The following is a 26950-nucleotide window of genomic DNA, read 5'->3' on the forward strand; positions in this document are numbered from 1 at the left end:
TTTCCACGGGTGGAGGGTCAAGGTTTCTGTGCTCTCTGGAACGGACAGCATAGTTCTGAATTCCTCAGATGGGCCTGCAAATGTTACCTGTACACCACTGCTAATCCCACTGCCACAACAGGACTTAGGAGAGTGATCTCATCCAAAGCAATCCAAAGCCATGGCTGCAATTTGGCAGGTTAGCATTCTACCATGTCCCCCACAGCACTGGTGGTGGCCTAAGTGGGGAACAGAGGTCACACCAAGCTGGGCTGGGCTTGCATTGCTGGCCCTACCCACTGTAAGCTGGGGCCCAAAAAGTGACCTGCCAGGAGACCTGTGTCTGTTGCCCTAAAGCCTGCCAAGGGGCCAGCCAGCATTCAGGGGGCTGCTGTACATGGTCCTCACTGCTGCAGCTGCCACCCCCGGTCACTCTGGCAAAGGGCCACAGCATCTCCAGGTCTGATGGAAGAGCCCCCACGGAGGGGCTGGGAAGGGATGGAGAGAAGGGATGTCATCTCTTTGGAAAGATTATCCCCTGGAGCTAGTCTCCTTGAGCCTCTACCTCTCTGGCATGGACATCTGCGCCTTATTTTCCTCTTGAGAAAAGCAGAAAGTGCAAACATTTACACAGTGAAGAGGCACGGGGGAGGGTGCCAATGTTTCTGCTGTTAGCTGGAAGCCTGAGGTCCACAAAGATCCAAATGAGGGACGAGGGCCAGCTCAAGCATATATGCCCACAATGAGGCCACCACAAGAGAGTAACAGAGGCCGTGGCAGGGGTTCTCTGCTGCGAAGAGAAACAGAGCCCTCTTTCTAACACACTAAGCTATCTGCACCAGAAATGCGAGTTATTTCTATCCTTAAGGAAGACCTTTGCATGGTGAGTGGGGCAGACAATGTTGCCTCTTATTTATTGCTGACCTCAGCGCTGGCCTCCAGCTGCAGCCGGCCAGTTCAGTGGCCCCTCTCACAGTCAAGGTGCCTCGGGGTGGCTGGGGAAAGGGGAATTTGTGTCGTATTCATACCACAGCGACTTTGAAACTGCTGGGCTGCGGAGACAGGACAATGGGCAACAGAAATCTGCAGCCTAGAGCTATCAGAGGTGAAAGAGGTTGTTAAGAGAGGGCTGCTGGACTCCTCTGCAACCCGGCATTAGCATTTGCAAAGGTTTCTACTTCAGTTTTACTGGGACACCCTGCTTAGCTGCAAACTCTTCTGCTCCTGCTCATCCAGGCAGCCTGAGCCTTCCTAGGACTAATGGGAGACTTGTTATTCAATTCAGCATTAACCTACAGGAGTCAGGCCAGCAGCCTGCAGTAATAGCAGGATTCCAGCACTGCATTATGCAGCGCCTACCAGGAGAGCTACTCGGGAGAGGCTCTTAATTGACTATCTAATGAAGCAGCCAGCTTTTCTGGTGTGAACCTGTGGGTAAAACACAGAAGCAAAAAATAAGGCCAAACACAAATCACAGCATAACACCACAAACAGGGATAAGGGTGTGCTTCATTCCAAGCAGCTTGAAAGACAAATGAATAAACAGGGAAAGGAGCACAAGCACCAAGCTAGGGAGTAATATGAAAGACTAAACACGGAATCAGGGACTATCATCTAGAGACAGGAGAGAGACATAAGTATGTCACTGCATTAGACAACAAGTTTCCTCGTGTGGGGCTCTTTTTGCTTTTGGCATCTTTGTCTACAGTTTGGCTGATAGCAGGAAAAGCAATGATCAGCTTTGCATAAGGAAGCTGCAGCTAATCAACAGGAGTCATGCTGGCTTCAGCAGCATGGACCAGTCTGGGAGGAGACTTTGATACCAAAAGCTTGAGAGCTCAGGCCAGCCTTGCCATACTGACTCATAAAGTGAGCAGCAGTGAGGTTGGACCAGTCAGGGCAGGCAGCTCTTTTGTCAGCCCACAGACCGCTGACTGATACCCATCAAGGGATTCAAAGACTGGTATGCAGTTGTTTGTATGCAGATTGCTCCTCTCACACCACGATAAGGGAAATTTAGCAAAAGGTGTAGAAAGAAATGCTCAGCTCAAAATAGTACGGTTTTTAGGTCAGCTTTAAGAAAGAAAGAAGCTGCAGCCACTCGATCTTTACTGATGTGGACAATGACAATTCGATGACCTTTAAAGCTAGTGACATTCTTGCTGGCTACCCTGACAGCTCAGACTGAAACGCTGCCTGTGCCTGCCAGCTTGTAAACAAAAGGCAGGGTCTGCTTGTACTGTGGTAGCCTCAAAGCTGCCCACTACCCTCTCTGTCAGATGCGGTAGGCTGGGGGTGTTTCTGGATTCAGGCTCATCCCCACTTCAGTGCCAAAGCATGTCTTGCCAGGCTGGATTTGTGGGCTGTGGCTGGGAGAAAGCATATCTATTTCTGGAAGGGATGTATGCCTATGGAAGGGTGTGGAGGGATGTATGGTGAAGAGGTCCAACACCACTTCAGACCTGAGAGGTCTGAAGCAGGGACATATATTGAGGGACACAAACTTAGCCTTCATCCTACATCTGCTCTCTCTGAGATTATCCCTTGCTTCCTCTCCCTTCCCCACAGCGGCAACAAAATCTTTTCCCATGAATTTGGCCCTTTGATGGCTCCCACCCAGGCAGACAGGGCTCCTGCCTGCCATCCCTTCCCCCAGCCACACTTGGCCCGGCCATCTCAGCCAACGGTTTACTCCGTGTGGTCTCATGCCCCAACTCATGGGGCAGGCACAACCCTGCACAGCCTGCTGGGCTTAGGGCGGGATGTGCACAGAGTGCAAGAGACAAAGGAGGCTAAGATGGGTCAGCAGTCTTTCCACCTGAACACAGGCATTCTTTGTAATCCTCCGCGCTGGCAAGTGGCCTCAGTAGACCCCCACAGAAAGATGAACCACTAAACTCTTCCAGGAGGAAAGGGACCTGGGGGTACTGATAGACAGTAAGCTGAAGATGAGGCAGCAGTGTGCCCAGGTGGCCAAGAGAGCCAATGGCATCCTGGCCTGCATCAGGAACAGTGTGGCCAGTAGGACAAGGGCGGTTATTCTTCCCCTGTACTCTGCACTGGTCAGACCACACCTTGAGTCCTGTGTCCAGTTCTGGGCCCCTCAATTCAAGAAGGATGTTGAGGTGCTGGAACATGCCCAGAGAAGGGCAACAAAGCTGGTGAGGGGCCTGGAGCACAGATCCTATGAGGAGAGGTTGAGGGAGCTGGGGTTGTTTAGCCTGGAGAAGAGGAGGCTCAGGGGTGATCTTATTACTGTCTACAACTACCTGAAGGGGCATTGTAGCCAGGTGGGGGGTGGCCTCTTCTCCCAGGTAACCAGCAATAGAACAAGGGGACACAGTCTCAAGCTGTGCCAGGGTAGGTATAGGCTGGATATTAGGAAGAAGTTCTTCCCAGAGAGAGTGATTTCCCATTGGAATGGGCTGCCCAGGGAGGTGGTGGAGGCACCGTCCCTGGGGGTCTTCAAGAAAAGACTGGATGAGGCACTTAGTGCCATGGTCTAGTTGATTGGATAGGTCTGGGTGATAGGATGGACTGGATGATCTTGGAGGTCTCTTCCAGCCTGGTTGATTCTATGATTCTATGACAGATCTGCATCCTAACCATTAACAAACAGCAATGGTAAGCTGGCTGCACTGCAACAGCTAAGTGGGCAGTCACACAGCCCAGGCAAACACCAGCATCAGCATTCTCCTCATCCACCTGAGCCTCCAGACACTTCCTGTCCTCACCATTTCACAGTGAATTTGTGAAGTCTCATTCCAATATTTTTGTAGTGGAGTCTCCACATTCGCATTTACCTTTGAGAGAGTTGCAGGTTGCCTGTGCACCTCTGCCTGCCACACTGCCAGGACTGGGGTATATGCTCCCTGCTTTCCCTTTGAAAAGGCTGGGTAAGTGACCATCTTCTGCTACTTTCTACTGCATAAGATGCAAGCTTTTTTTCACGCTGGATGAGATGACATGAAAGCCATGTGTGTGTTTTCTTCCAATGTAGCAGTAAAGGAATGTGGGCACAGGGCAGGCGCCTACGTCCCCATCCCAAACACACTGCTGTTCCCTGGGCACACAGGCGCACCTCTCTCATCTGCACATACAGAGGAAGTTTTATTTTCCCAAGTCTCCTTCTTCCCAGACACACAATTCTGGCAAATATTTAGTCAGAAACACTACTAAAAGACCTTTGAGCTTTGCCTTCCCTCGATAATAGTTCAGTATTAAACAGAATTATGAATAGTTTCTCTGGTATTTGCCTGGAAAGGCACTGTCTCAGCCCTTGACAGCACTGCTGACAGCAGTCCCTTGGAAACTAGAGCTCCCCAGTTACAAATCCCACTTCCAGAGAGAGAAAACACCGTGTCAAAACAGTGTCATTGATCAGCCCTGAATTACAGCTCCACAGGAGGGGGAGCTCCATCCACTCTTAACAGAGGGACAATCCCCTCTTGCCCCAACAAACTCTACACATGCCAGGGAGAGAAGACATGTTTCTAATCCTCAACTACAAGAGAGCATTGTGAAGACCGTTGTGGCAAACAGCCTGGGAGACAGGCCCTGAGCTCAGACACTCACCAGTCTTGTAGATCTCGTAGCGCAGGGAGAAGCCAGCGCCTTGCCGTGCGTAGTCCGAGGTGAACTTAATATAAAGAGAGGGGCCAGAAGAGATAATGGTAGGAGGTGCAATGTTCCCACAGTGCTTGCCCAGCAGGTCTGCCGCTTCACTGTCCCCATCTCGGATCTCGATGTAGTCATACCTGTGAAAGCAGGTGAAATGGCAGGAAAACCATCTGTCAGGAGGGTACTTCAGGATGCCCGCAGCAAACACAAACACTACTTTATAACTGCGCATTTCATTGGCCATCACAGAATAAATCTGGTTGGAAGAGACCTCAAAAATCATCCAGTCCAACCTGCGACCCAGCACCGAAGGGTCAACACTAAACCATGTCCCTAAGTGCGAGGTCCACATGCCACCTGATCACCCAGATTGGTAGCTGAGACTCTTGTCACTTACCATACCACAGGTTCCCCAGCACATAGAATCATAGAATCAACCAGGTTGGAAGAGAACTCCAAGATCATCCAGTCCAATCTATCACCCTGCCCTATCCAATCAACTAGACCATGGCACTAAGTGCCTCATCCAGGCTTTTCTTGAAGACCCCCAGGGACGGTGCCTCCACCACCTCCCTGGGCAGCCCATTCCAATGGCAAATCACTCTCTCTGGGAAGAACTTCTTCCTAATATCCAGCCTATACCTACCCTGGCACAACTTGAGACTGTGTCCCCTTGTTCTATTGCTGGTTGTCTGGGAGAAGAGGCCAACCCCCACCTGGCTACAATGCCCCTTCAGGTAGTTGTAGACAGTAATAAGATCACCCCTGAGCCTCCTCTTCTCCAGGCTAAACAGGCCCAGCTCCCTCAACCTCTCCTCATAGGATTTGTGCTCCAGGCCCCTCACCAGCTTTGTTGCCCTTCTCTGGACATGGTGCTGTTTTGGTCTATCTGGCTACATTTAAGTCCCTTCCACCATTGCTCATCACATCAGGGCTTTATTGAACCCATATCCACTTCAACTGCTAAGCCAACATGTAGAAGTTACGTCATGATTTAAATCCATTTCCTCAAGACTCCTTCTGCATGGGAGAAACTGAGAGACAAGACTCCTGGGGCTGTTGTCCTTCCCTTACCTCTCTCCTTAAGTGCCATTGTGCTACTTAGCACAGCTTGGTTTATTCCACCGTTCAGGTGAGATTTGGCTAATTATAGACCAGGGATTGAAGAAATAGCCAATGTTCAATCCATGTGAGTGGGTAGCGATTTTGTGTACCATCAGACACCACACCAGTCCTTTAACAAGCATGGCCAGTACACTTAGCACTTGGACAGTAATGCTGATCCTCTTCTAACAAAGATTTTTTTGTGGGTAAGAAGTGCTGGGGAACCACATTCACTATCATTTATACACTCTGTAACCACAACCTGCCTTTGCTAAGCTCTACCTGGAGATGTTCTACCTGCCCACTGGTATGGCTCCTGGGCATCCGAACGGCCAGGGGGAGAAACGTGTAGGGCTGGAAGAATTGCTTCTTGGTGCAAAGTCTGGCTAGAAGGTGAAACTCCCACGATTACTTTGTATTTTCTAGGCCATGACTAACACCAAGGTAGTATTAAGCTCCGAGTGCTGTGAAGAAACAAACAGCTTTTACGTGAACATCTTGTTCTTCAGCTGCTTTCTAACACCCACGCTCTCCCATCCCTCTTCTCTCTGGCCAGCACGCTGCTATTTACAGAAACTGCCCATCTCTCTCTGTTTATTCACTTTGTATCAACCTGTTAGAACAACATGCTATAGTTCTTCCAGTTCACAGGCGCCAGGGAGGAAAGTGCATTCCCAGGCTGCCAGGAATCTGCTTTTCTTCTTTGTCGCAAAGTCTCCTGTTTGGAAATGGAGAGCTGAAAGAAGAAGTAGCTTGCTGGATGCAGAATGATCCTCATGTGATTCATGCCTGCTCTGCAAAGCACACATCAGCAGGCAACGACCTCACAACAAACTTACAGGCACTCAGTGTGCTCTTCCACAAAGAGAGAAGAGGTCTGGACAGCTCTGTTTTCTCTCCTTTCTGGGACTAAAACAGGCTGAGAGCCAGAAGCAAAATACCTGCAGATAAAATCCTGTCCAAGCAGGACCAAGTACTCAGCCAGATGCAATCACCAATCCTTTAGCATCATTACAGACTCAGTTAGCTTGGCCAAGGTGAAATCCAAGAAGTCTTGAGAAGAGGCACTCACACTGGAAGAGCATTTGGCTTAGCTTATGGGTGGACACACAATGATGTAAATAAAGATCTGTTCCCCCCTGCTCGCTACTCAGCTTTGTGTAGCTTCCCATCACCTTGTGACCCCTTATTACCCTGACACTGTCCAGCAGCACCCTGCGTGACCCCACTAATGTCCATCGTGTGTGGCATGATCCCACTGTCTCCCCAGAGAGGAGAACATAAAGGGCAGCATCAGTGCTTCTTTCAAGTAGAATTTTTTTTTCATCCCTGTTTGTCTATTTGTTTAAAATAGTGCTGAGCAAACACCAGGGACATTTTGTTCTCTAAATAACTACTTGCTTTCAGTGTGTTTCCACATCCTAAGTACACATCTGTGCCACAGGACTACTGGCTACTGGAAACATCTCAAATATGTGGCAAAAATTTAATTTGGTGAAAACATGAATGCTGGCAAAACACAGTTATTGGAGCAGACTGTAAATGCTGCCATTTGCAGGGCACAGGCAGAGGTTAGCTGCATCTCAGGGAACCACATCTGTTTGTATCCTCCTGGGGTTATAACTCGCCAATACAGCACACAGCTTCAACTACTTGACTGTAATGATTGTAGCTTCTGCTGCAGCCAACACACTGAATATCCCAGCACTATCCACATGGGTCCTCAAACCACCCTATGCTGCAGGAACCCTGGCAATTTCAGAAGCAAATTCTGGACCAAGAAATATTTGCTTATTGAATGGGTGAATAACTTCCAATAACACATACAATTTGGGAATATTGCAATCTGCTCATGGGCAATCCACAAATGGAAAATTGAAAGAATGAATCTAGAAAGTAAATCATCAGGAAATATTTGCCTCTTTGAATTAAATCCTCTTTGGCTTCATCCAAGTATCTAGCTGAGCTTGCTCCTACTGGAGCTAATCCTTAATAAATCAAATGTTACAAACAACTTTAGAAAGCCCCTAGGAGAAGGTCAGGGAATCATTTTTGCCAAATGTAAAATGAATATAAATGCATACAAGTTTTCCCCCCATGTTGAAAAATCTTGGCCCAAGTCCTCTGCTCCTCATGAGACAAAACTCTTTTTCTTCAGGTATATAAACAGAGTATGAATTAGAAGGGCATTATACTTGGGAGGTAACTCCCTTCCAGATGAGCACATGCACCTACAACCACAACTTCTCTCCCACCACCATCAAGTGGGAGAGAAGGCTTTCAAAATGAAATGCCAAAGATGTCCAGACCAAACCACCAAACACTCAAACCTCAGCAACAACACCAGCTAATTCCTGCCACAAGATCTTTTGGCATCACATGCTTCAGTCATGTCCATGTCCTGACCCACAGTCAAACAAGATGATAAACTGGGTCACTGGCTGTATTAAATTGGTCAGATCTTTGCTTCTGTTAAGCTTAAGTATGGTTTTCAGACTTTTTTCTTCCCCTGTGAAAAACAAGAAGAAAAACTGGAAGAAAGAAGACCCCACCCTGGAGACGCTTTCTACTCTAATCACTTCATTTCCAGATAATTACAGATTAAGGCACAAATAAATGGGACATATTTATGCAGTGATGTCATTCAAACTGTCTTGACCAGTGCCCAGCAATTTGCATTTCACTCATAACCAAATCCATTGTCTCAGTCAATATGCACCAACATCCTTGTGGACTGACCTCTCTGGCATTACCTCCACTGGGCAAGCCACCAGCTCCAAGCAAATTTCATGGCCACTTCTCCCTATCTAGGCATTGCTCCAATAAACCAACCATATATATATCATAGAATCAACCAGGTTGGAAGAGACCTCCAAGATCATCCAGTCCAACCTAGCACCCAGCCCTATCCAGTCAACTAGACCATGGCACTAAGTGCCTCATGCAGGCTTTTCTTGAACCCTCCAGGGACGGTGCCTCCACCACCTCCCTGGGCAGCCCATTCCAATGGCAATCACTCTCTCTGGCAAGAACTTCCTCCTAACATCCAGCCTAGACCTTTCCCGGCACAACTTGAGACTGAGTCCCCTTGTTCTGTTGCTGGTTGCCTGGCAGAAGAGGCCAACCCCTACCTGGCTACAATGTTCCTTCAGGTAATTGTAGACAGCAATGAGGTCACCCCTGAGCCTCCTTATCTCCAGGCTAAACAACCCCAGCTCCCTCAGCCTCTCCTCATAGGGTTTGTGTTCCAGGCCCCTACCAGCTTTGCCGATACATATATATATATGGGCAGGGTGCAGCATTTGTAACCTACAAAAATGGTCGATGGGATGACCAAACCTTCTTGCAGGGAAGGTGACCACAATTGGCTGTTCCTCCAGTGGCAGAATATTGTCAGCTGCTGCTTGTACGGGAAGGCCAGCCAGTTGTTTGGAACAGCCTCAAACAGGTTTCCACCAGGGAGCTTTAAGGCAGAGAGGTAAAGCTGAAGTGCTTTTAACTGCCCAGACAATGTGGAGCAGGGGGGACTAAGAAAAGGGGGGAATGCATTGCGTAGATGCTCTTCTTGGAGCTGTTTAACAGAATTAAATGGAAAACATACAATGCTTACAAATATTGCTGTGTTTTCATTACAGATTTTTAGTAAAAGTGCTTTGCTGATGTGAAGAGAGCTTTTATAAACTAATTATAAAGCACTTCTAACGTCTGTATTACTCATGCTGTCTTGCTTGCTTTTTACTCCAGTCAACCCTCTCTGCTTCCCAGTCTTTCTATTTTCCTCAAGTCACTTTGCTACTTGCTCTCCAAACAAGACTGCAATGCGCAGCAAAGGCAAACAAGCCCCAGCTGCAGCGATTATGAGTAGACTTCCACCTTTTCAGTCCTTTTTTCTGTTGTGAAATAGCTGATCTGCTCCCTTGTCACAGAGATGTGCTCCACCATCCCCGGAGGCCAGGACAAATCTCTCAGATCTGCCCACCCAAGCAAAGGTGAGGTCCAGAAAGCCTGAAGAGCAACACTAGAAAGCCTGCACCATTTCTCTGGGAGCTTCCCTCCCGAGACATACAACTCAGCACAAGGCACGATTTTGTGACTCATACTGCTCACACATAATCAGTAAACATACTGCCCCTCAGCCCCAGGTTCCATGAGATGCTGAGTCCTTCCCCACTGAAACATGCTTCAAGCAGAGTCCAGAGACATTAGCTTAAGGTGGAGATAAACACAAATCAATCATTTATATGTACACAGCCATAATGTGAGTTCTTCCAATACATAAACTTGTGCAGACCTTGCTTCAAAGCCTAAGGAGGACTGATTCCTCAGACCAAGTTCTGGCTCAGCTAGCAGCTTCCTCAGTCTCAATTTGGACTAGCTGAGGGCTTACACACAGGTAAGCATAGTAACCAGTGCTTGCCACAACCAGATACAGTGATAAGGTTCTAACCTGAACTTCCCCAGTGTTCAATCTGGAGCTGCCATTTATAGGTGTTGTCATGGGGTTCATGACTGCAGTGGGCAAAGAGTAGGTGGCATCCTCACAAGACCCTGCAAGGCAGGAATGCCTTCCCAGGAAGCAGGAACAGTGGCTGGCCCAAGGATACACAGGAAGATAGCAGCACAGCCAAGAACAGAGGTCAGCCTTGATTAGACAGATTATTATTACTGGAGTAGTCAGGCCTAGACAGAAACAAACAGGTACCAACTGCATGCAAACAGTCCCAAATTTGGAAATGCCCAGCACTCACTCAAGCCTTTGAGTTTGAGGCCCATGGTCTGCCTGAACCATATCACAGTGTCTCAAATGCATCTCCTGAGCTCAGCAAGAGAAACTGTGATTCTAGTGAAATCCAGCAGGTGTTAATACTCTGCAGGTAGCTGGGGGAAAGCATGGGGAACCTGCTTAGCCACAACAGCAGCTAGTGAATGCAATTATTCCCCTGGACCAGGTGGAAAGCATTTTGCTTCTCAGAAATTGTTATAAAAAGTGAGAGTTTTTTAGAATACCCTCTAAGAACAGGCTGTTTCTTAGAAATTAAATAGCAGCTGCAGTACAGAGATGGTTAAGTAATGGTGAACCAGCAGCTCTGTGCTTGTTTTGCAATCAAGAGGTGGTTACAATTAATGTCCATTAAATGCTGGCTTAGTCGATTTTTCTATGTCACCACCCATCTTCATGCTTTTTCATATGGCACCTTCAAACCAAATCCTTATTTAATGGGTGGTTATGTTGTGAAAGACAAAAGTTACCTGTGACGTTTATACTATCTTGAGCTAACACAGGACATACCTCTCAAAGGTTAAATTGCTGCAGAAGCTCCTGGGGATTTTTAAACTGTGTTTTTTTAATAGGCAAGTAGCACTGCTGTCTGGTGAAACAAGAGCAATGAAGTTTGATCTCAGCTGCCAGCTCTTAATCAGAATAATTAATTATAAATACAGGAGATGAATTGGATTCTCCTTTGGCTTGAACTGCTTTCACACATGTGTAACTCATCGTTTTAAGGGTAATCACTCGTAATTTATCCTGGTGCAAAAAGAGAATCAGTCCTCACAGATCTTGATGTTAGTTTTGTACATAGACCTAAAGAGCTTATATCATATCTAGCTTTAGCCAGCTAAACACCCTCCACTCTCAGTGGGAGCAGACTTCTTATGCCCATCTTGGGACAGGATTAACTGTTCTCCTGCACTGATGACAGAGATAGTTTAAATCACTCTTGCTGACTAGACCTGGACTTTGGGTGTCTGAACATTGGAGAGATTAATCTGGCCTCAGTCTGCAGCTTGTGGGGCCACTTTTGCCCATACTAAGCCAAAAGGTGCTCACAGCACAGGCAGAGTTTACCCTTGTTTTGCCCTGATAGAAATAACTGTTTCTGGCAACAGCAGAGAGAAATTTGCCCTCATTGTTCTGAATCTGAATAGATTTTACTGGATTTCAGTAATTGAAATTCCCAAAACTCAGTGGCAGCAGGGAGAAAGCAAGGCCTGGGGCTAGGGTCATAATTGCTTAGGATTTTTTGGAAGTTTGTTTTGAATTTCTTGCATCCAGTTACATGTTGTGTAATCACAGTATCGTGGGTTTTGTAGTAATTCAACTGCACATTGGATTATTTCCTTATCTCCTCAAAAATCTGTCCAGAATTTCTGAGAAATGAGAAAAAATCAGTCATCCAGTCTAAAAAAGAAAAAAAAAATAAAAAAGGCAGAGAAGGAGAGAAAATAAACCTAACAGATTGGAAAATATCTTCAAAATGTCTTGAAGACAAAAAATGGAAACTATAAATAGCCTCTATTTAGACTCCTTGAGTTGTTTTCACCCTTGTAGAAACACTGCTGGTGGGAAGAGTCCTTCAGCAGTTGCTGATAATTTAGGGAGGGGGAAGGGTAGCCAGAATACATCTTACAGAGGGTAGAATAAAACATAGCTGCAAACTGCTCCCATGCCAAGTTCTGATTCAGGAGGGAATTTCAACTCCTAGCATGCTGCTTCCCCCCTCACCCCCAGAACAAGAGAGCAAAGGCTCCTCTGCACTTTGCTGTTCATCCTCAGGCTCTCTTCTTCCAGCCGGTGTTGCCAGATCACCGTGGAAGGGCACATGGTAGCAGCAGAGTGCTCTCATCTGGGGCATGTCTGGAGAACTGTTCATTATGTAAGAAAACAGGATGTGCTAATGTGCACTTTAGGGGTTTTCTGCAGGGTGTTGCTCAGCAGCTACACATGGCTGTTTAATTTTATTTTTATCTCCAAAACCATCTCTAAAAATTCCTCACCCTTCTATCTTTAGCTACAGGGGTCTTTTGTTTTGGTTTTCTTTGGGGGGTGGAAATTGTGATGAAATAAATGAATATAAAAAGTATGTTGAGATTAAACTCTCTTTCCATGGCGTTCTGCCTTCTGTTGCTGCTCTAAGGAAACTGAAGCAACTCGCAACCCTTTCATACCCCAAAATGCAGGACACTTGAGAAACTGCATTTGCACTTTCCTCCTTCTGCTACGATCCATCTGTGGAAGAAATTAGACCTCGGTTTCTATGTCATTTTACTGTCACCACTCACAGGCACTTGATCACTAACAGTAAGAAAAAAGTATATAGTAAGAAATAACAACCACAAGAAGAAAATTTGATGCCAAAAAGCAGCAGCGCAGGCAGAAGGCAGGAGGGAAAATGTTCATTTGCTTGCTTTGCAGTAGAGAAAAAGCAGAACAGGCTCCCATGTCCTGATCTCCAATGCCTGACAGTCCAGACAATAGATGGAGATCACTTTGGGCCAGGCTGGCCCCGGTGGCTGAAAGTGTGAGGACTAGGTGTCAAACATTGGTGAGGATTAGAGAACAGTCACACGCTCTGCTGTGCCAGCTCTGTTCCCAAAGGAAAGCACCCTCCACAGAGCCAAAGCAAGTGATGTCCCATCATACTCGCTGGCATGGTATCAGTCATGGCCTTAGATGCAACATGCCGTGAAGAATGAGGTAATAACTGGGATCAGATGGGAGCTTTGCAGCTTGGCTTTCCACATATCACTTATTTGCACTGGCTTTTTTCAGCACAAAACCAAAACAAACACCTCATTAAGCACTAATTGTATAATGTAGGTTGCAAGAACAAAGCCCTGACCAGCCCACCCTTGCACTCCTCTCTGTCTGCATCCCTCATTAATGCAGGATGGTCACCCTGGAACCAGCCCACCATGGGACAGATTTCTGACCCCCCAGTTTCTCAGCCAATGCACAGGTAAGTAAAGCTTTGCCACCACAGCTGGCCTGCAGCCTCCACTGTTTGGGCACTTCCACAGCAATTCAGCCATGACAGACTGGAGCAAGGGCAGTTTCTGGGGCAGACAGCATACCAAACCTGCCTGATCCCTCCTTGCATGCTATGTAAGCAGCACAGCATCTCCTACCTCCTTGTTTCAAAATATGAGGGTCTGCAGCTCAACAGACATCTGATGAGGTTCTAAATACAATCAATGCCCAGACAAGGATGAGCACTGTGCCACGCACAGATCACGTCCTGATGATGTTTGCAGCTGCAGCAGCCTCCCAGATGGGTATTGGAGGCAGCAGTATCGATCGGGGGGTATGGGAGGAATTAGCACTTGCAGGAGCTTGTTGGCGCCCATGAGGCACAGTCAGCCCCGACTGAGACAGCAGGTTGGACAGGCAGCCACGCCAAGACAGAAGAGGGAGACAGAGAAGAGGGAGTGGGCTGATACATGAAGCTGCTTGGTACCTTTTCTCCTTAATGCACTCTGAGAACAGGGGGATGGGAGCATCTCTGCTTCTCTTACAAACAAGGGCCCTGCCACTGCTTTGTTCAGGAAGATTTTCTTTGAAGCAACTCTTTGTGTCACACTCTTGCTCAGCCTCAGCAGTGCATCTCCTTTGTCCTGGCAGCTCAGCCATGGAGTGTTTACAAGCCTCCCTCACCCTTCCAGGCTGTGGTTCAGCTCCATTGACACTGAAGGCAACAGATTCCTCTCTTGGTGTGTGATGAATCAATTACTTCCTCTGACACTCTATTACTACAGCCCTTACATCTCCAGATTGCAGATGAAAAGACAGGCTGAGAAGGGGGACAGGGAAGGGGAGAGGTCTCCTGAGGTCTCCTTCAATTGAGTTGTTGAACATCTGAGGAAATCCCCATCTGCCATATTTAAAGACACAGAGAAATGTTTTGCTCCTGAACAATAGAAAAATCAGAGGGTTTTCACAAAAGAAAACCTAAGAAATCAAATGGGTCAAAAAACTTCAACAAGATGCAGTGAACATAGATCAATGCTGAGTCAGTCCCCTCTGCTGATGGAGATCCCAGACTTTGTTCCAGCCAAGCATCAGCGTTACCAGAAGCACAATGTGGGAGAGCCAAGTGTTTCACCTTCCCTTTTCCCTGCAAAATAACAATGCAAATGAAACCTCACACCGACAATCGATCGCAAGAGGAAGGAAGCTGAGCGCATGCCTCAGACTCTCATGCTGCTGGCAGGGGGGGTCCCACTCCTTGCTGGACATCCATCAACAACTCCAGTTCCGAGGGTTCCCTGGAGGCTTCTAATACGTTGAGCACTTCCCATGCAAACACCATGCACGTGGCACAGCCTTGGCAGGCACAGGCCAACCACAGGAGCTCTCCCACCACCAGTGGGTGGATGTTGCCCACCTCAGCAAAGGGAGAGTGCATCTCATAAACAGGGGCATGCTCTGCCTCACACCAACCACAACATCATCTCTGCCTCTGCAAAAAGTGACATTTGGGGCAGCACACATGCAGAACAGTCACCCTGCCAGTTTCTATGCCATTTGTAATAGTCTTTGGCATAAGATTTCTGCTGTCAGACCTCACTGTTTCAGGCTGTACTTGTAGCAATTTATTAAACCCTACCATCTCAATGCTTGACCCACTGTTGCTACAAACCCACCACCATACTACTGGACCATGATTGCTCATACAATGCTGTATGTAGATACCAAGAATTCCTTGGGATTCAGAAGAGGAGAAAAAAACACCAACAGACCCCCAGGTTATTCACCCTTTCTAATGATAGACTGATCAAAGTCTTTCTATGGTGTGTTTGAGCTGATATATGAAAGACAGTTGCTTAAAACATTTTAGCTATGATTAGTGGTCCATAACTGCTATTAACTTATAAGGAATGCCAGGACCACCAGACTGTAGTTTGAAACATATTATTACATTGCCATTCAATGGCAGTGTGCAGCTGCTTGATTTAGAGAAAACAGAGAACTAGTCTTAGACTAAAATCTAACTTCTCTTAATTCTGTCAGATACAGAAAGGGATCTGGGAGTGCTGATTGATACCCGCCTGAACATGAGCCAGCAGTGTGCCCAGGTGGCCAAGAGAGCCAGTGGCATCCTGGCCTGCATCAGGAATGGTGTGGTCAGCAGGAGCAGGGAGGTCATTCTGCCCCTGTACTCTGCACTGGTTAGACCACACCTTGAGTACTGTGTTCAGTTCTGGGCCCCCCAGTTTAGGAGGGACATTGAGATGCTTGAGCATGTCCAGAAAAGGGCGACGAGGCTGGTGAGAGGCCTCGAGCACAGCCCTATGAGGAGAGGCTGAGGGAGCTGGGGTTGTTTAGCCTGGAGAAGAGGAGGCTCAGGGGTGACCTTATTGCTGTCTACAACTACCTGAGGGGTGGTTGTGGCCAGGAGGAGGTTGCTCTCTTCTCTCAGGTGGCCAGCACCAGAACGAGAGGACACAGCCTCAGGCTGCGCCAGGGGAAATTTAGGCTTGAGGTGAGGAGAAAGTTCTTCACTGAGAGAGTCATTGGACACTGGAATGGGCTGCCCGGGGAGGTGGTGGAGTCGCCGTCCCTGGGGCTGTTCAAGGCAGGATTGGACGTGGCACTTGGTGCCATGGTCTAGCCTTGAGCTCTGTGGTAAAGGGTTGGACTTGATGATCTGTGAGGTCTCTTCCAACCCTGATGATACTGTGATAATTTCTGTCCTGAGTTCTGGTCAAATGCACCCAGAAATGTCTTCTGGTTTCAGTATGCTCTTTGCAGTCTGATATTTTTATTTTTCATTCATATTTAACTGCAGAATTCACACCTGGTCAGAAAAGGCTAGGGATGATCCAGTTGTCTGCAGTCTCTGGCCTGCTCTTGTGTGATGCTGCTACACTGCAGCCTTTGGAGGGGAGTGTGCGACGCACTGTTGATTTCTAGGCTGGTTTTTGTGCTTGCAGACGCCCAGGTCTTCTTTTCTTTATAAAGCAGGGAGTTTAAAGTGGTTTGCCAAAGCAAATCAACAGCAGAGAAGGGCAAACCCCCAAATCTCACAATTCTCAGACCTGATCTTGCCACTGAGTCTGTCACTCCCCCATTACTGCCTAACAACACGGTTGATGTCCATTAAAAAGGCTGCATGTAGCAAAGACAAACGGTTGCTCATCAAAAGCCTAAGCCAGTTCTTATGGAAATTAAGGTAAAATCTCCTGCTGCCCTTACAGGTCTCTGCATCTGGTCCTTAACCAAAAGGAAAAAAAAAAAAACAAACCAGAGGTAATTTTAAAATAAAATTCTAGCACTCTCCTTACATTCACTAAACCTTTTAAATCCTGCACCCAGACATTAAAACTGTTACACGGAAGGGCACTGCTAATCCCACTGTGTGATGCAAAACAAGCCACTGAAACTCATTCCTACAGACATTTAGGCTTCTGGTACCCACCCGTTTGGGACGAGCCTCTGTAATGGAGTCACTTGGTGTTATCCACTGATCTGCAGCACCGCTGCAAAGACAAGCAAGTGCCTTGGGCTCTTTGCTGAAAGCATAAGCATCTCAACATTGGCTATGCTCAGGCTGTTACCTATAGCTAGGACCTGTGCTAAGTGGGGTCACCAAAGATGCATGCAGCTTAGAGCTGGAGCATGCCTTGCACTGCATGCTCACAGAAGGCACACTTTTAGCTGGTTCCTAAATCTTGTTAGTGAGGAGCTGCCACAGGCAGCCCTGTGCTCACTCCTTCCCCTGACACTGCACTCTCTCTCACTGGCCAGAAAGGCTGAGTATGAAGCAAATACACCACCATCTCCTCCTGCTCGACAGCAGGAAGGAGGGGGAGAGGTCTCTATCTCTAATGCTATTGTTTCCACTGTCACCACCTGGCCTTAAATTTGTCATCGTGCCAAGAGGAAACAAGGTGCAAAACCAGATCTGACTCCTACACTCCGGATGTTGGTGAGCTGGCAGGACATAAATGACCCCCATTAGAGTGCCTCTGGGGCCATCACCTTCTGCAGTGCCTAAACTTGGTCTCTCTCTTCAGGAAGAGGCTCTGAGGCATGGGGAAGCACAGCCATGGAGCAAATGGAGCTCTCACAGCTCTGGGGATGGGCAGCAGAGGAATCCACATAGAATCCACATAGAATCAACCAGGTTGGAAGAGACCTCCAAGATCATCCAGGCCAACCTATCACCCAACCCTATCCAGTCAACTAGACCATGGCACTAAGTGCCTCATCCAGGCTTTTCTTGAAGACCCCCAGGGACGGTGCCTCCACCACCTCCCTGGGCAGCCCATTCCAATGGGAAATCACTCTCTCTGTGAAGAACTTCTTCCTAATATCCAGCCTATACCTACCCTGGCACAACTTGAGACTGTGTCCCCTTGTTCTATTGCTGGTTGCCTGAGAGAAGAGGCCAACCCCCACCTGGCTACAATGCCCCTTCAGGTAGTTGTAGACAGTAATAAGATCACCCCTGAGCCTCCTCTTCTCCAGGCTAAACAGGCCCAGCTCCCTCAACCTCTCCTCATAGGATTTGTGCTCCAGGCCCCTCACCAGCTTTGTTGCCCTTCTCTGGACATGTTCCAGCACCTCAACATCTTTCTTGAATTGGGGGGCCCAGAACTGGACACAGTACTCAAGCTGTGGCCTGACCAGTGCTGAGTACAGGGGCAGAATAACCTCCCTTGTCCTACTGGCCACACTGTTCCTGATGCACTTCAAGGAGAAGTGAACAAACTTGAACTCACACTCTAATGCCACCACAGCTAACCCATGCATTGATGATTAACTTCAGAAAATGACCTAGGCTTAATGGAAATTATGAACCATATAGCAGATGAGTTAAAAACAAACAACCAAAACAGCAGAAGCTCACTTGAAGGCAAGCTGAGCTGCAGTGTCATGTTACCCAGTCTGAATTATTTCCTGTACGTTAGAAATGTTGCTTCTGGCTACCCATGCCACAAATGTATGAGCAAACAAGTGCCTTCTTCAGCATCTCATCTTTGATTTCCCCACTCTCTCAAGTGAAAGCTCAACTCTCTTAGTGTTGCAAGAGATGCAGTCACTTCCCCTTGCACCCCAGTAAAGAACCTTTCAAAGCCCTGGTGTTCTGCAGCATTCCAAATGCATTTCTCTCTACTAAGCATTTTCCAATCTCATGATGAACTGCATTGCCTCTAAAATGTTTACTAAAACTAATTATGCATACTTTTCAAAGCATGTACTAATTAGCTGTCCATAATTGCCATCTCGTCTACTCTAAACCTTTGCTGATGGAAGAACAACTTACTGCAATACGATGCTCTTGTTTAAAGGAGATGGTTAAGGGCTCAAACACTGTAGGCATCAGTTGCCTGCCCATCTGTGGGCACTGGGGTTGGCTGCAGCTGCCCCTACTGACTGAGCAAGGGACTTGGGCCAGTGTCTCTGCTGCTCTCTAGGAAGTAAGAAGAGCTGTTTTGTTCCAGTGCCAGCTTCTTGGAAGCACAGGACATGGCCATGCTATCATAAAAGGTCTTGAGTGGCTGGCAAAGACTATCTTTCTGTCCCTTTGTATTGTGGTCTGGAAACATAAACACATTCTACCAGTGTCCCCTGGCAGGCAGTGCTATTAGAGACAGGTGCTGGGAATGTGGTGCCCCCTCTTGCCAAACCTTGGTCCCCTGTGCCCTTCAGCCTGGAAGCAGGGTCATCACATCTCCTTGCCATGCCTGCCTGGTATCCAGTACACACCTGGATGAATTTGGTTCAGCTCTCACCACGGAGGCATTTGCAAGGTCAGTGACAACTGCATACATTTCTTCATTTTGGTGCCTCAGTTCCTGTTTCTGAAAACACTCGTGGCTCGGCAGGGGAGACAAAACTCATGAGGAAGAACCAAACTGCAGGTCTGGGCTGTCTCAAATTTGCCATCTCCTGCCTGCCTGTTTTGTTTGAGCCCCGGGCCCCTGACTCCAGCATTTGGCAAGTGCCACCAGAGGGGGCTGAGAGCCACGGCAGCGGTCGCCCACATCCTCCCAGACACAGATACCACCGAGCCCAACCTAGCTGCAGCATACGTTGCCAAGGGCTGCTGGCATGGTCTAACTATGAGTTAGGCTTCTAAAAACCAAAACCAAACACAAACAAACAAACAAAAAGAAAACAACAAACCAAACCAGCCCAAGAGAACACCCATCGGAAAAAAAACCCGTTCCTCCAGTGCAGATGCTCTGACTCAGCTGGAAGCTCGCAGGGGGAGAACAAGCCCATCCACTGCGGTCTGAAGGGATCATGCCTCTGCCATGTCTGTACAGCAGCACTCAACAGCAGCTCTGCTCAGCCTAATCCTCTGTCTGTCAGTAGCCAGTCCTGGGAAGGCTTTTAATGGAGCAAAGAAGCCCAGCAGTGTGAGGGAGGCTCGAATGGAAAAGGTGGTTGGTTATAAATGCAGTGATTCATTCAGAGTTGAGGTTTCTGACTTGGATTTTCCAAACAAGCAGCACAGACAGATCAGGAAAACGGCAATTAGAAAGGAGCAAGCAGCTTAGCTACATGACTGCATGAGCTGGGAGACAGTCACTCCTGTCGCACACCTCTTGCAAATGTCCCAGGCTCACAAATAACCTCTGGCATGCATAAGGCTGCCCAGCTACTGCCGTGCCATTTGGGGAGTGGAAACATTTCACCACAGCAGCAGCAGCAGCGTGCTCTTTTCCACTGGATGCCACTTCCCTGTTCAGAGAGCAGATACTGATGGGGCTGGGCTGCAGTGCCTGAGCAACAGCTGCATTTGCAGCGCAGAGAGGAAGAAAAGGCAAGCTGACAGACTGCTACGATTATTTCAGAATTGTTTGGCAGACCTTTTATCAAACTTCCCTTCTGGCCCTGACAGTACAGCTGTGGCCCCACAGCTGCAGGAGAGTGTGGACAACAGCCCAGGTCACATACTGCCTGTCACGGCATGCCCACCCTGTTGCAATAAGGATCCCTGCTGTGCTTGCACACAAGAGATACAACTGCAGGAGGAGGCCAATTTTCTCAACCTGAAGTGTCTTCACAAAATAAAGCACTTCCTTGGAGCACAGATGAACAACAGAGGGAAATCTATTCTGGGGCTTCAGTTACACCACATTACTCCTTTCATGACGCTGATGGAGAGTGCAGCTAATTCTTAATGCAGCTGAACACGGACGAAAAATGACAGCCTAGATGTGCCTCCAGAAAAACAATAGCAACAGCCAGCACAGAGCAGCCACCCCTGGCTGTGACCTCTGAGCACCCATCCCTGGCTGGTACTCCTGCCCTCCAGGTAGGGAGGGCTGGTCGCCAAAGCTGCTCTGCACAGCCAGCTCCTGATCTGGCATCCTGGCAGCACCAGGTACACAGGCCCTTTCTGGCCAGCTGCCTGGTGAGGGGAAATCACTGTCCTCTCTGCAGAAGACCTCAGGGTGCCAGACGGTACAAAACTGAGGAGGAAATGCCTCTCATCTCAAAGGGAAATCTAAAGCAGATACAAAGAAGACCAGAAAGGACACAGAAAACCTATAAAGACCTTTGCAGATATTTTTGTAGGCCTTAGAACGGGTTTTAGGAATGTAAATGTTATGCTTTGAGGGAGAAACTTTAGCCTAATAAGGTAAAATGAAATGTCGAAGGAAGAAGCAGCGGAGAAAAGGGTTACAGTGTTTACCTCTGGCAACTGGAAGCACAGACTAGCCCTGATCCCACTCTAGCGTTGCTACCTGGCAGCTACCAGAGCAGGGGGAACCTGCTCTGCCCAGAGACAGAGTGCCACAATGGGACTCATCAGCCTGTCATCTCTCTGTGAATGTGCTCTAAATTAATGATCAGATGTCAAAAGAAAGGTTCTGCCCCGAGACTGCTTCTTTGATACTGAACTCTTTGAAACCCACTCTTTTTCAGTGCTGGCTCTAGGGAGCAGGCGCCCAGAGCCTACTTGGCTCCCAGTTCATACCTCTGTCCAGCAGGAGCCCCAGCACACTACGGATAAAGCCTGTTTCACTTGTGCACAGGTGGCAGCTGAGAGGATAGATGTGCAGGCAAGCTTCACTTTCAGGAACGGTTTGAAGTTAATGCCTGGTTTCTACACAGGAATGTTGCTGCAGGAACTGAACTTAATCAGAGACCCTGACAAACCCTCCACCAATCATGTCCCACACGAGGGACTAAAACCCTCCAACTCAGACTTTTGTACTCCATTGCGCACGTACACACAAAGAGGTAAAGGCCAAGACCACAAAGCAGCCACTCAGATCTGCAGTACTGAAATAGAGTGCAGCAAAGAGACAACTTCAGTATTTAGGCAACCCCTCCAGCACACACCAGCTGCAACTCAGGACCAGATCGTTCCATCACAGGCAGAGAAACATGGAAAAAGTTAGCCAAGGTGCTCAGAGCTAAAATCAACAGCTTCCTACACATGGAGCAAAAGCCAGCTGCCCATAGGGATTTCTGGCTATCTGACCAACCTGGCTTTGCATGCCTGAGACCTTGGAGAAGCACAACCCAGAATCTCTCCTGCCCAGCTCAATCCCTTGCCTTGAACACAGCATACATATTGCAGACTGTAAATACAGGCCTAAAAAGCTTTTATCACAGTGAATGTGGGGCAACTACATTAGCCATGAGAAAGCTCTACAGTTCAGCCTGTGCAAGCAATAACAAAATTTGATAGGAGCCATCATTCTCATGTGCACTGCCGAGACCTTGTGTTCATCTATGCCCACATTAAGCTTTTCTCCTATCTTCTCCCCTCTCTAAACACAGGCCTGATCCTGCAGAGTGCTAAAAGCCTTGCACACACAGTGACTTCAAGGAGAGTTCATGGTGCTTGAAACCTTATTAGTCCAGGTTTTATCTGTAGGGGGTGATGAGATCCCCAATGACTTCAATCAGCACACCTTCATTAGAGTTAAAGGAGCAACACAGATTTACGTTAGCTGAGAATCCAGCTCTATACTTCATAACCCTCAGTACACATCATCAAACCCATGCAGAATTCTTTGTTCTCCACAGGACTGATTCTACAGCCCCATAATGCTTACCTTCTCCCTCTGTCCTTTCTGCAAATAGAGTTCCCCTCTTCATATATAATCCCCTTTTAATCAACAGGACTAGTAAGTGAGGCCTGTTTTTAGGAGACCCCAGGCTCCTTCACAGCTCAGGCATCACTGTGGCTGGCTGTGGATTCCAGATTAAATACACAGGTTTATATGTCTGCTAAGGCCACATTATTAACTCAGCATTTTTATGGTGCCCTTTGATGCCATTAATTATTCTTTACTACTTGGTAATTGTTTTTTTCCTGACATCTAGTTTCCAAGTCCCTTCTTAGAAAAGGGGAAAAAACCAAAATAAAATAAAATAAAAATAAAAAATAAAATAAAAAGCAGCAAACAAACCCAATCCCTCATTTTACTAAATGTAGTAGAATATGCACTGTAGAAAGCCAGATCCAGTCCAAATAGATCAGACCCCCAAGACCCCAGCCTCACATGGTCCAAGCCTTGATCTCCATCCCCAGGGCTCTCTATGCCTATGCCTTCTGCTTAGTTGCATGACAGGAAATTGCTCTTCTCTGCCAGCATGGTTTAAAAGGACAGAGAGGCCACTTTGATACTGAGAAAAACAAGTTGCCTTATAACCAGTCAAACTTAGGTTGGAAGCCAGTTAGCTTTTGCCTTCAGGCAATATCAGGCTGAGTTAAGAATTGCCAGTTCAGTGCAGAGTAGGCTAATCCTAAGTGACCAAAGCAACACCTTATAACCACCCAGACAGTAGAGGCATATTTGCCCCTGAAAAACAACGAGATGCAATGTTAAAGGAGGCTCAGGACCATGCTTGTTTTCACAAGCAAGGAAGCATGTCCTGTGCTAATCGGAGCCTAGCTGAGATATTTTGGTGAGAAGAATTAGATTACAGGCTGTGAAAAGGAAACAATGGTGATGCCTACTTCACTCATAGGCTTGCTGAGATGTATAGGAACAAGAACATAAATATAGATAACAGCATTGCTCTCTGAGCTTTTTGGGCTGCACTCCTCTTGCTAACTTGCCTGAATAATCCATCTGCTTCCTAACCCCCCCAGTCAACCTTCCAACTCACCTTAAGTGAAAGGCAAAGTCTGGGGTAAGGTAGAAGGGTGTGGAGAAGGTGGAAGAGTGGTTGAGAGCCCCTCCTGGGGACTCTGGTTTCTGGGAGGGCTGTTGTGTTTCTGTATTACTTTTTAACTTGTATATTTCTGCATATACTGTATATATCTGCTTGTATATTGTGCTAAGCAGTAAATATAATGCTTCATTCAATTTTCCAGAGCCCCTGAGTCTAGTCTGGTTGACCTTCTTAAGAGTGGGGGGGGTTGGTAACACCCAAACCATCACAGGCCCATATGTCTAGGCAAAAGCAGAAGAGGAAGTGACTATGTATTATAAGGAAGATGCTTACTTGCAGTCGTGCTTTTCAATTTCAAAGTGTGGATTGAAGTTGAGGATAATCTTCTGGTTGGATTCAGGAGTGTAGATAACCCACTCACAGTTCTGGTGGGAGGGGTAGTCATTAGGGTACCCTGGGGAGGTGATGTACCCAGCGTCCTTGGAGTTCAGGCGGCCACCACACGGCTGAGCTGCAGAGACACAGAAGGAAACAAGGCATTGAAACAGGTTCTGGGCATTGGCTGTGCACAGCCAAACCCTCAGGGACACTGCTAGGGATGGTCTGATAAAGGTCATTCTCCAGGCCACTGACATTCATTTGGTACTCTAATATTTCATATTAATCTCTGGGCAAGGGCAAGTACTCTACACAACAAACCTACTACTTCTCACCTCCACCTCCTGCCACACTTTCATACCACATTTCACAAAGACCAGAAAAGAGAAATCAATGCTCTTGTTGAGGCAATTACAGAGCCATAAAGAGACAGACTGCTATCAGATCATCTGGAGCCACCTCATTTTATTCCTTCTTCTGCCTCCTTTACAAGCTGCTCTGTGTCAGTCTCCCACTTAGGAGAGACCAAAACGTGGACACTAGAAACCCAATATGGATGCAGGAGTGCATAAGGAAACTGAGGCATGGTGAGGCTGGTCACAAGCCCAGACCCACACATATGGCCAGTGACACTGCCTGGGACAGCATCCAGCCTTATGATAGATCTCCTCCACTTGCTGTGCTCTCCCTACCCAACCCTGTCTGCCCACATGACCCCATCTTGGCAGACTGGTCTCTTGCCTCCTGAAACCTTTCAAGCCAACACATCCACTGGAATTGCAAATGCAAATAGTCAGCAGTGGTGGTTTTGTGGGGCTAGCCCACAAATAGCTGGCAACGGCTGCCTGCTGAGTGGAGGAAGCACTCTCAGCTTTGGGTTAGAACAGGCCCTAGAGGGTGATTTCATCTTCAAAAAAAACCCATTTAATCTCATGAACACTGCAAATCAAATTTATTATTGCATTACTAGCTGGAAAGAAAATCTGCATCACAGGGTCAATTGATAACGCACTATAAATCCCAACAAAGTCCCTTTCTTCACAGGGTCCTTACTGCACACCTCTTGCTGTCTCCTCTTCTCTGACACTGGTCCTATCCCAGCACTGCAGCCTCATGTGCTGCCATAGCTGTACCTGGAGACAGCAGTGCCTCTTCACAGCCAGCAAAACAGCCAGAACTCAGCAAAATCCTAGCCCTCACAGGGCAGGCTGGCAAGCATACAGGGTGACCCCAGCCTCACATCGCAGAAAGGCCTTCCTTTCTCTGATAAGCAACAGGGCACTGTCTCGGGGTACTCCAAATTCCTTTCTTCCCCCTCCACCCCGGAGGTTTGAGTGTGAGAAGGTGCAAAAACTCCTTTCCCCACCCTCCACCCTGTGGGCTTGAGCAGCGAACAGCAAAAGGCACCTTTCCACACATGGGCTGACCCATGTGGAAGCCTGCTCTGGAGTCGGGCTGGTGGTTGGCTGGGTTTTCACACCTAGCATAAAATGGCAGATGGATACTTTGCCTAGAAAAGCTTAAATAGAGCAAGGGAGAAGGGAAGAGGTTCCCACCTTGAGAGAGCTCCTGACAGAGTGCCCGACAGGACAGGCTCCTACCTTTTGCACAGCTCTTGGTTTTACACCGTGGTTCTCCCCACTTTTGCATCATTCTGTGCAAACTTGCAGGCTTGGCAAGCCCTGGGGTCCTTTCAGAGTGCTGCTGGTGGTATCTGGACTGGCCACTCTCAGACCATATCAGCAGCTGACTCCCTGGCTGCCTCCCAAATTGGGAAGATGCCAATAGTTTGGCTCTCGCCTGCCGCTGCAGAGGCAGCATCACGATCATCCCACTCATGGAAGAAGTGCTCGAGACATTTCTGAGTCTGGCGGCTTTGCCATTCACCTTGGAATTCTGCTGCGTGGACATACGCTATTGGATATTGCCTGCAGCGTCAGAAGGCTGCTCCAGCAGAAGAATACAGCAAGGGATCACCTATCTCACCTCCGTAAGACCTGCTGTTCCCTTAATTCTCTGCTTCAGCCTGATTGATAGCAGGGTAAAGCTGTGTTTACAGCTTTGCCTTTTCCATTTCCTGGCTTCCTAAACCTCTACATTTGTCTAGAATATCCTTTTTGAAGAAATTCCTGATCAAACTGAATCTATAAATAAACCAAACTAATTCTGTATATAATTTGGGGGTGTGGGTTCCAGGAAAATAAAATAATTCTATTTTTAGAATTCCTGACTTGGCCACATTAATTCCCTGTTTCCATGACAGGCACATCACGGAATGAAATCCTCAAGGATTGTCCCCACTGTAGGCCTGTCTTCACAGCCTCCCCACAGCCCTGGAGGGCTTGGGTCCTGCAGAAGGGTGTGGGTGGGCTTCCCTGGGGCCCACATGTGCACACCTTGCAATGGTGACTGAGTCATATCCCATGGCCCTAAAAGGAGCAGAGGCATGGGAGATGCACCACCCTTGATGTAGGAGAGTAACAACATGTCTCATGCTCCACTGGCTATGTGCAATGGGGGTCTTCATGGTGCTCCCTGCTGCCCTGGCCCTGAGGGCACTGCCTGGGAGAAGCAAAGTGGTGCAGACTCATGTGGTCTCAACCCTGTGCTGTAGGTCTGGCTCTGTCCCTCTGCCATGGGGTCTGCCAGGCTCCAGGGGTGTCCCCTGCCAGGCTGTCACAGTCTGCCCACTTTCAGTTGGGATATCCCAGCCTGCCTTCAAACTGCCCATTGCCAGAGCCAACATAAGCAGCAGGACTGAGGCAGGATTCCTCAGTGGTGATGCTTCCTGAAAAGAAAGCACTTTGAATAAGCAACCTGCTGCCTGCCAGCTGCCTGCCCACTGTCGGCACAAAATACAAGTGCCCTGTGTGAACAAGGACAGCAGGGACCTTCACGGGGGAACAAGGCTTCCTTCATCATGAGAAAGCATTGTTTCCCTCACGTTTTTATGGCCCTCTAACACATTTGTTCTTTAAAATAACTTTCTTCTCACAC

General features: G+C 47.8%; 1 protein-coding gene across 6 annotated transcripts in view; it reads right to left on the minus strand.

Moving 5' to 3' along the window:
- NRP2 (neuropilin 2) overlaps positions 1-26950 on the minus strand; it is a 94340-nt gene that overhangs the window by 57638 nt on the left and 9752 nt on the right. For all 6 annotated transcript variants that reach the window (XM_064161283.1, XM_064161266.1, XM_064161275.1 and 3 more), the window contains exons 2-3: positions 23909-24086; positions 4555-4736 (exon numbers count right to left, since the gene is read on the minus strand). In XM_064161283.1, coding sequence (XP_064017353.1) covers positions 4555-4736; positions 23909-24086 — 360 coding nt within the window. The remainder of the gene's footprint in view (positions 1-4554; positions 4737-23908; positions 24087-26950) is intronic.

The sequence above is a fragment of the Pogoniulus pusillus genome, chromosome 2 (genome assembly GCF_015220805.1).
Source record: "Pogoniulus pusillus isolate bPogPus1 chromosome 2, bPogPus1.pri, whole genome shotgun sequence".
Classification (NCBI taxonomy): domain Eukaryota; kingdom Metazoa; phylum Chordata; class Aves; order Piciformes; family Lybiidae; genus Pogoniulus; species Pogoniulus pusillus.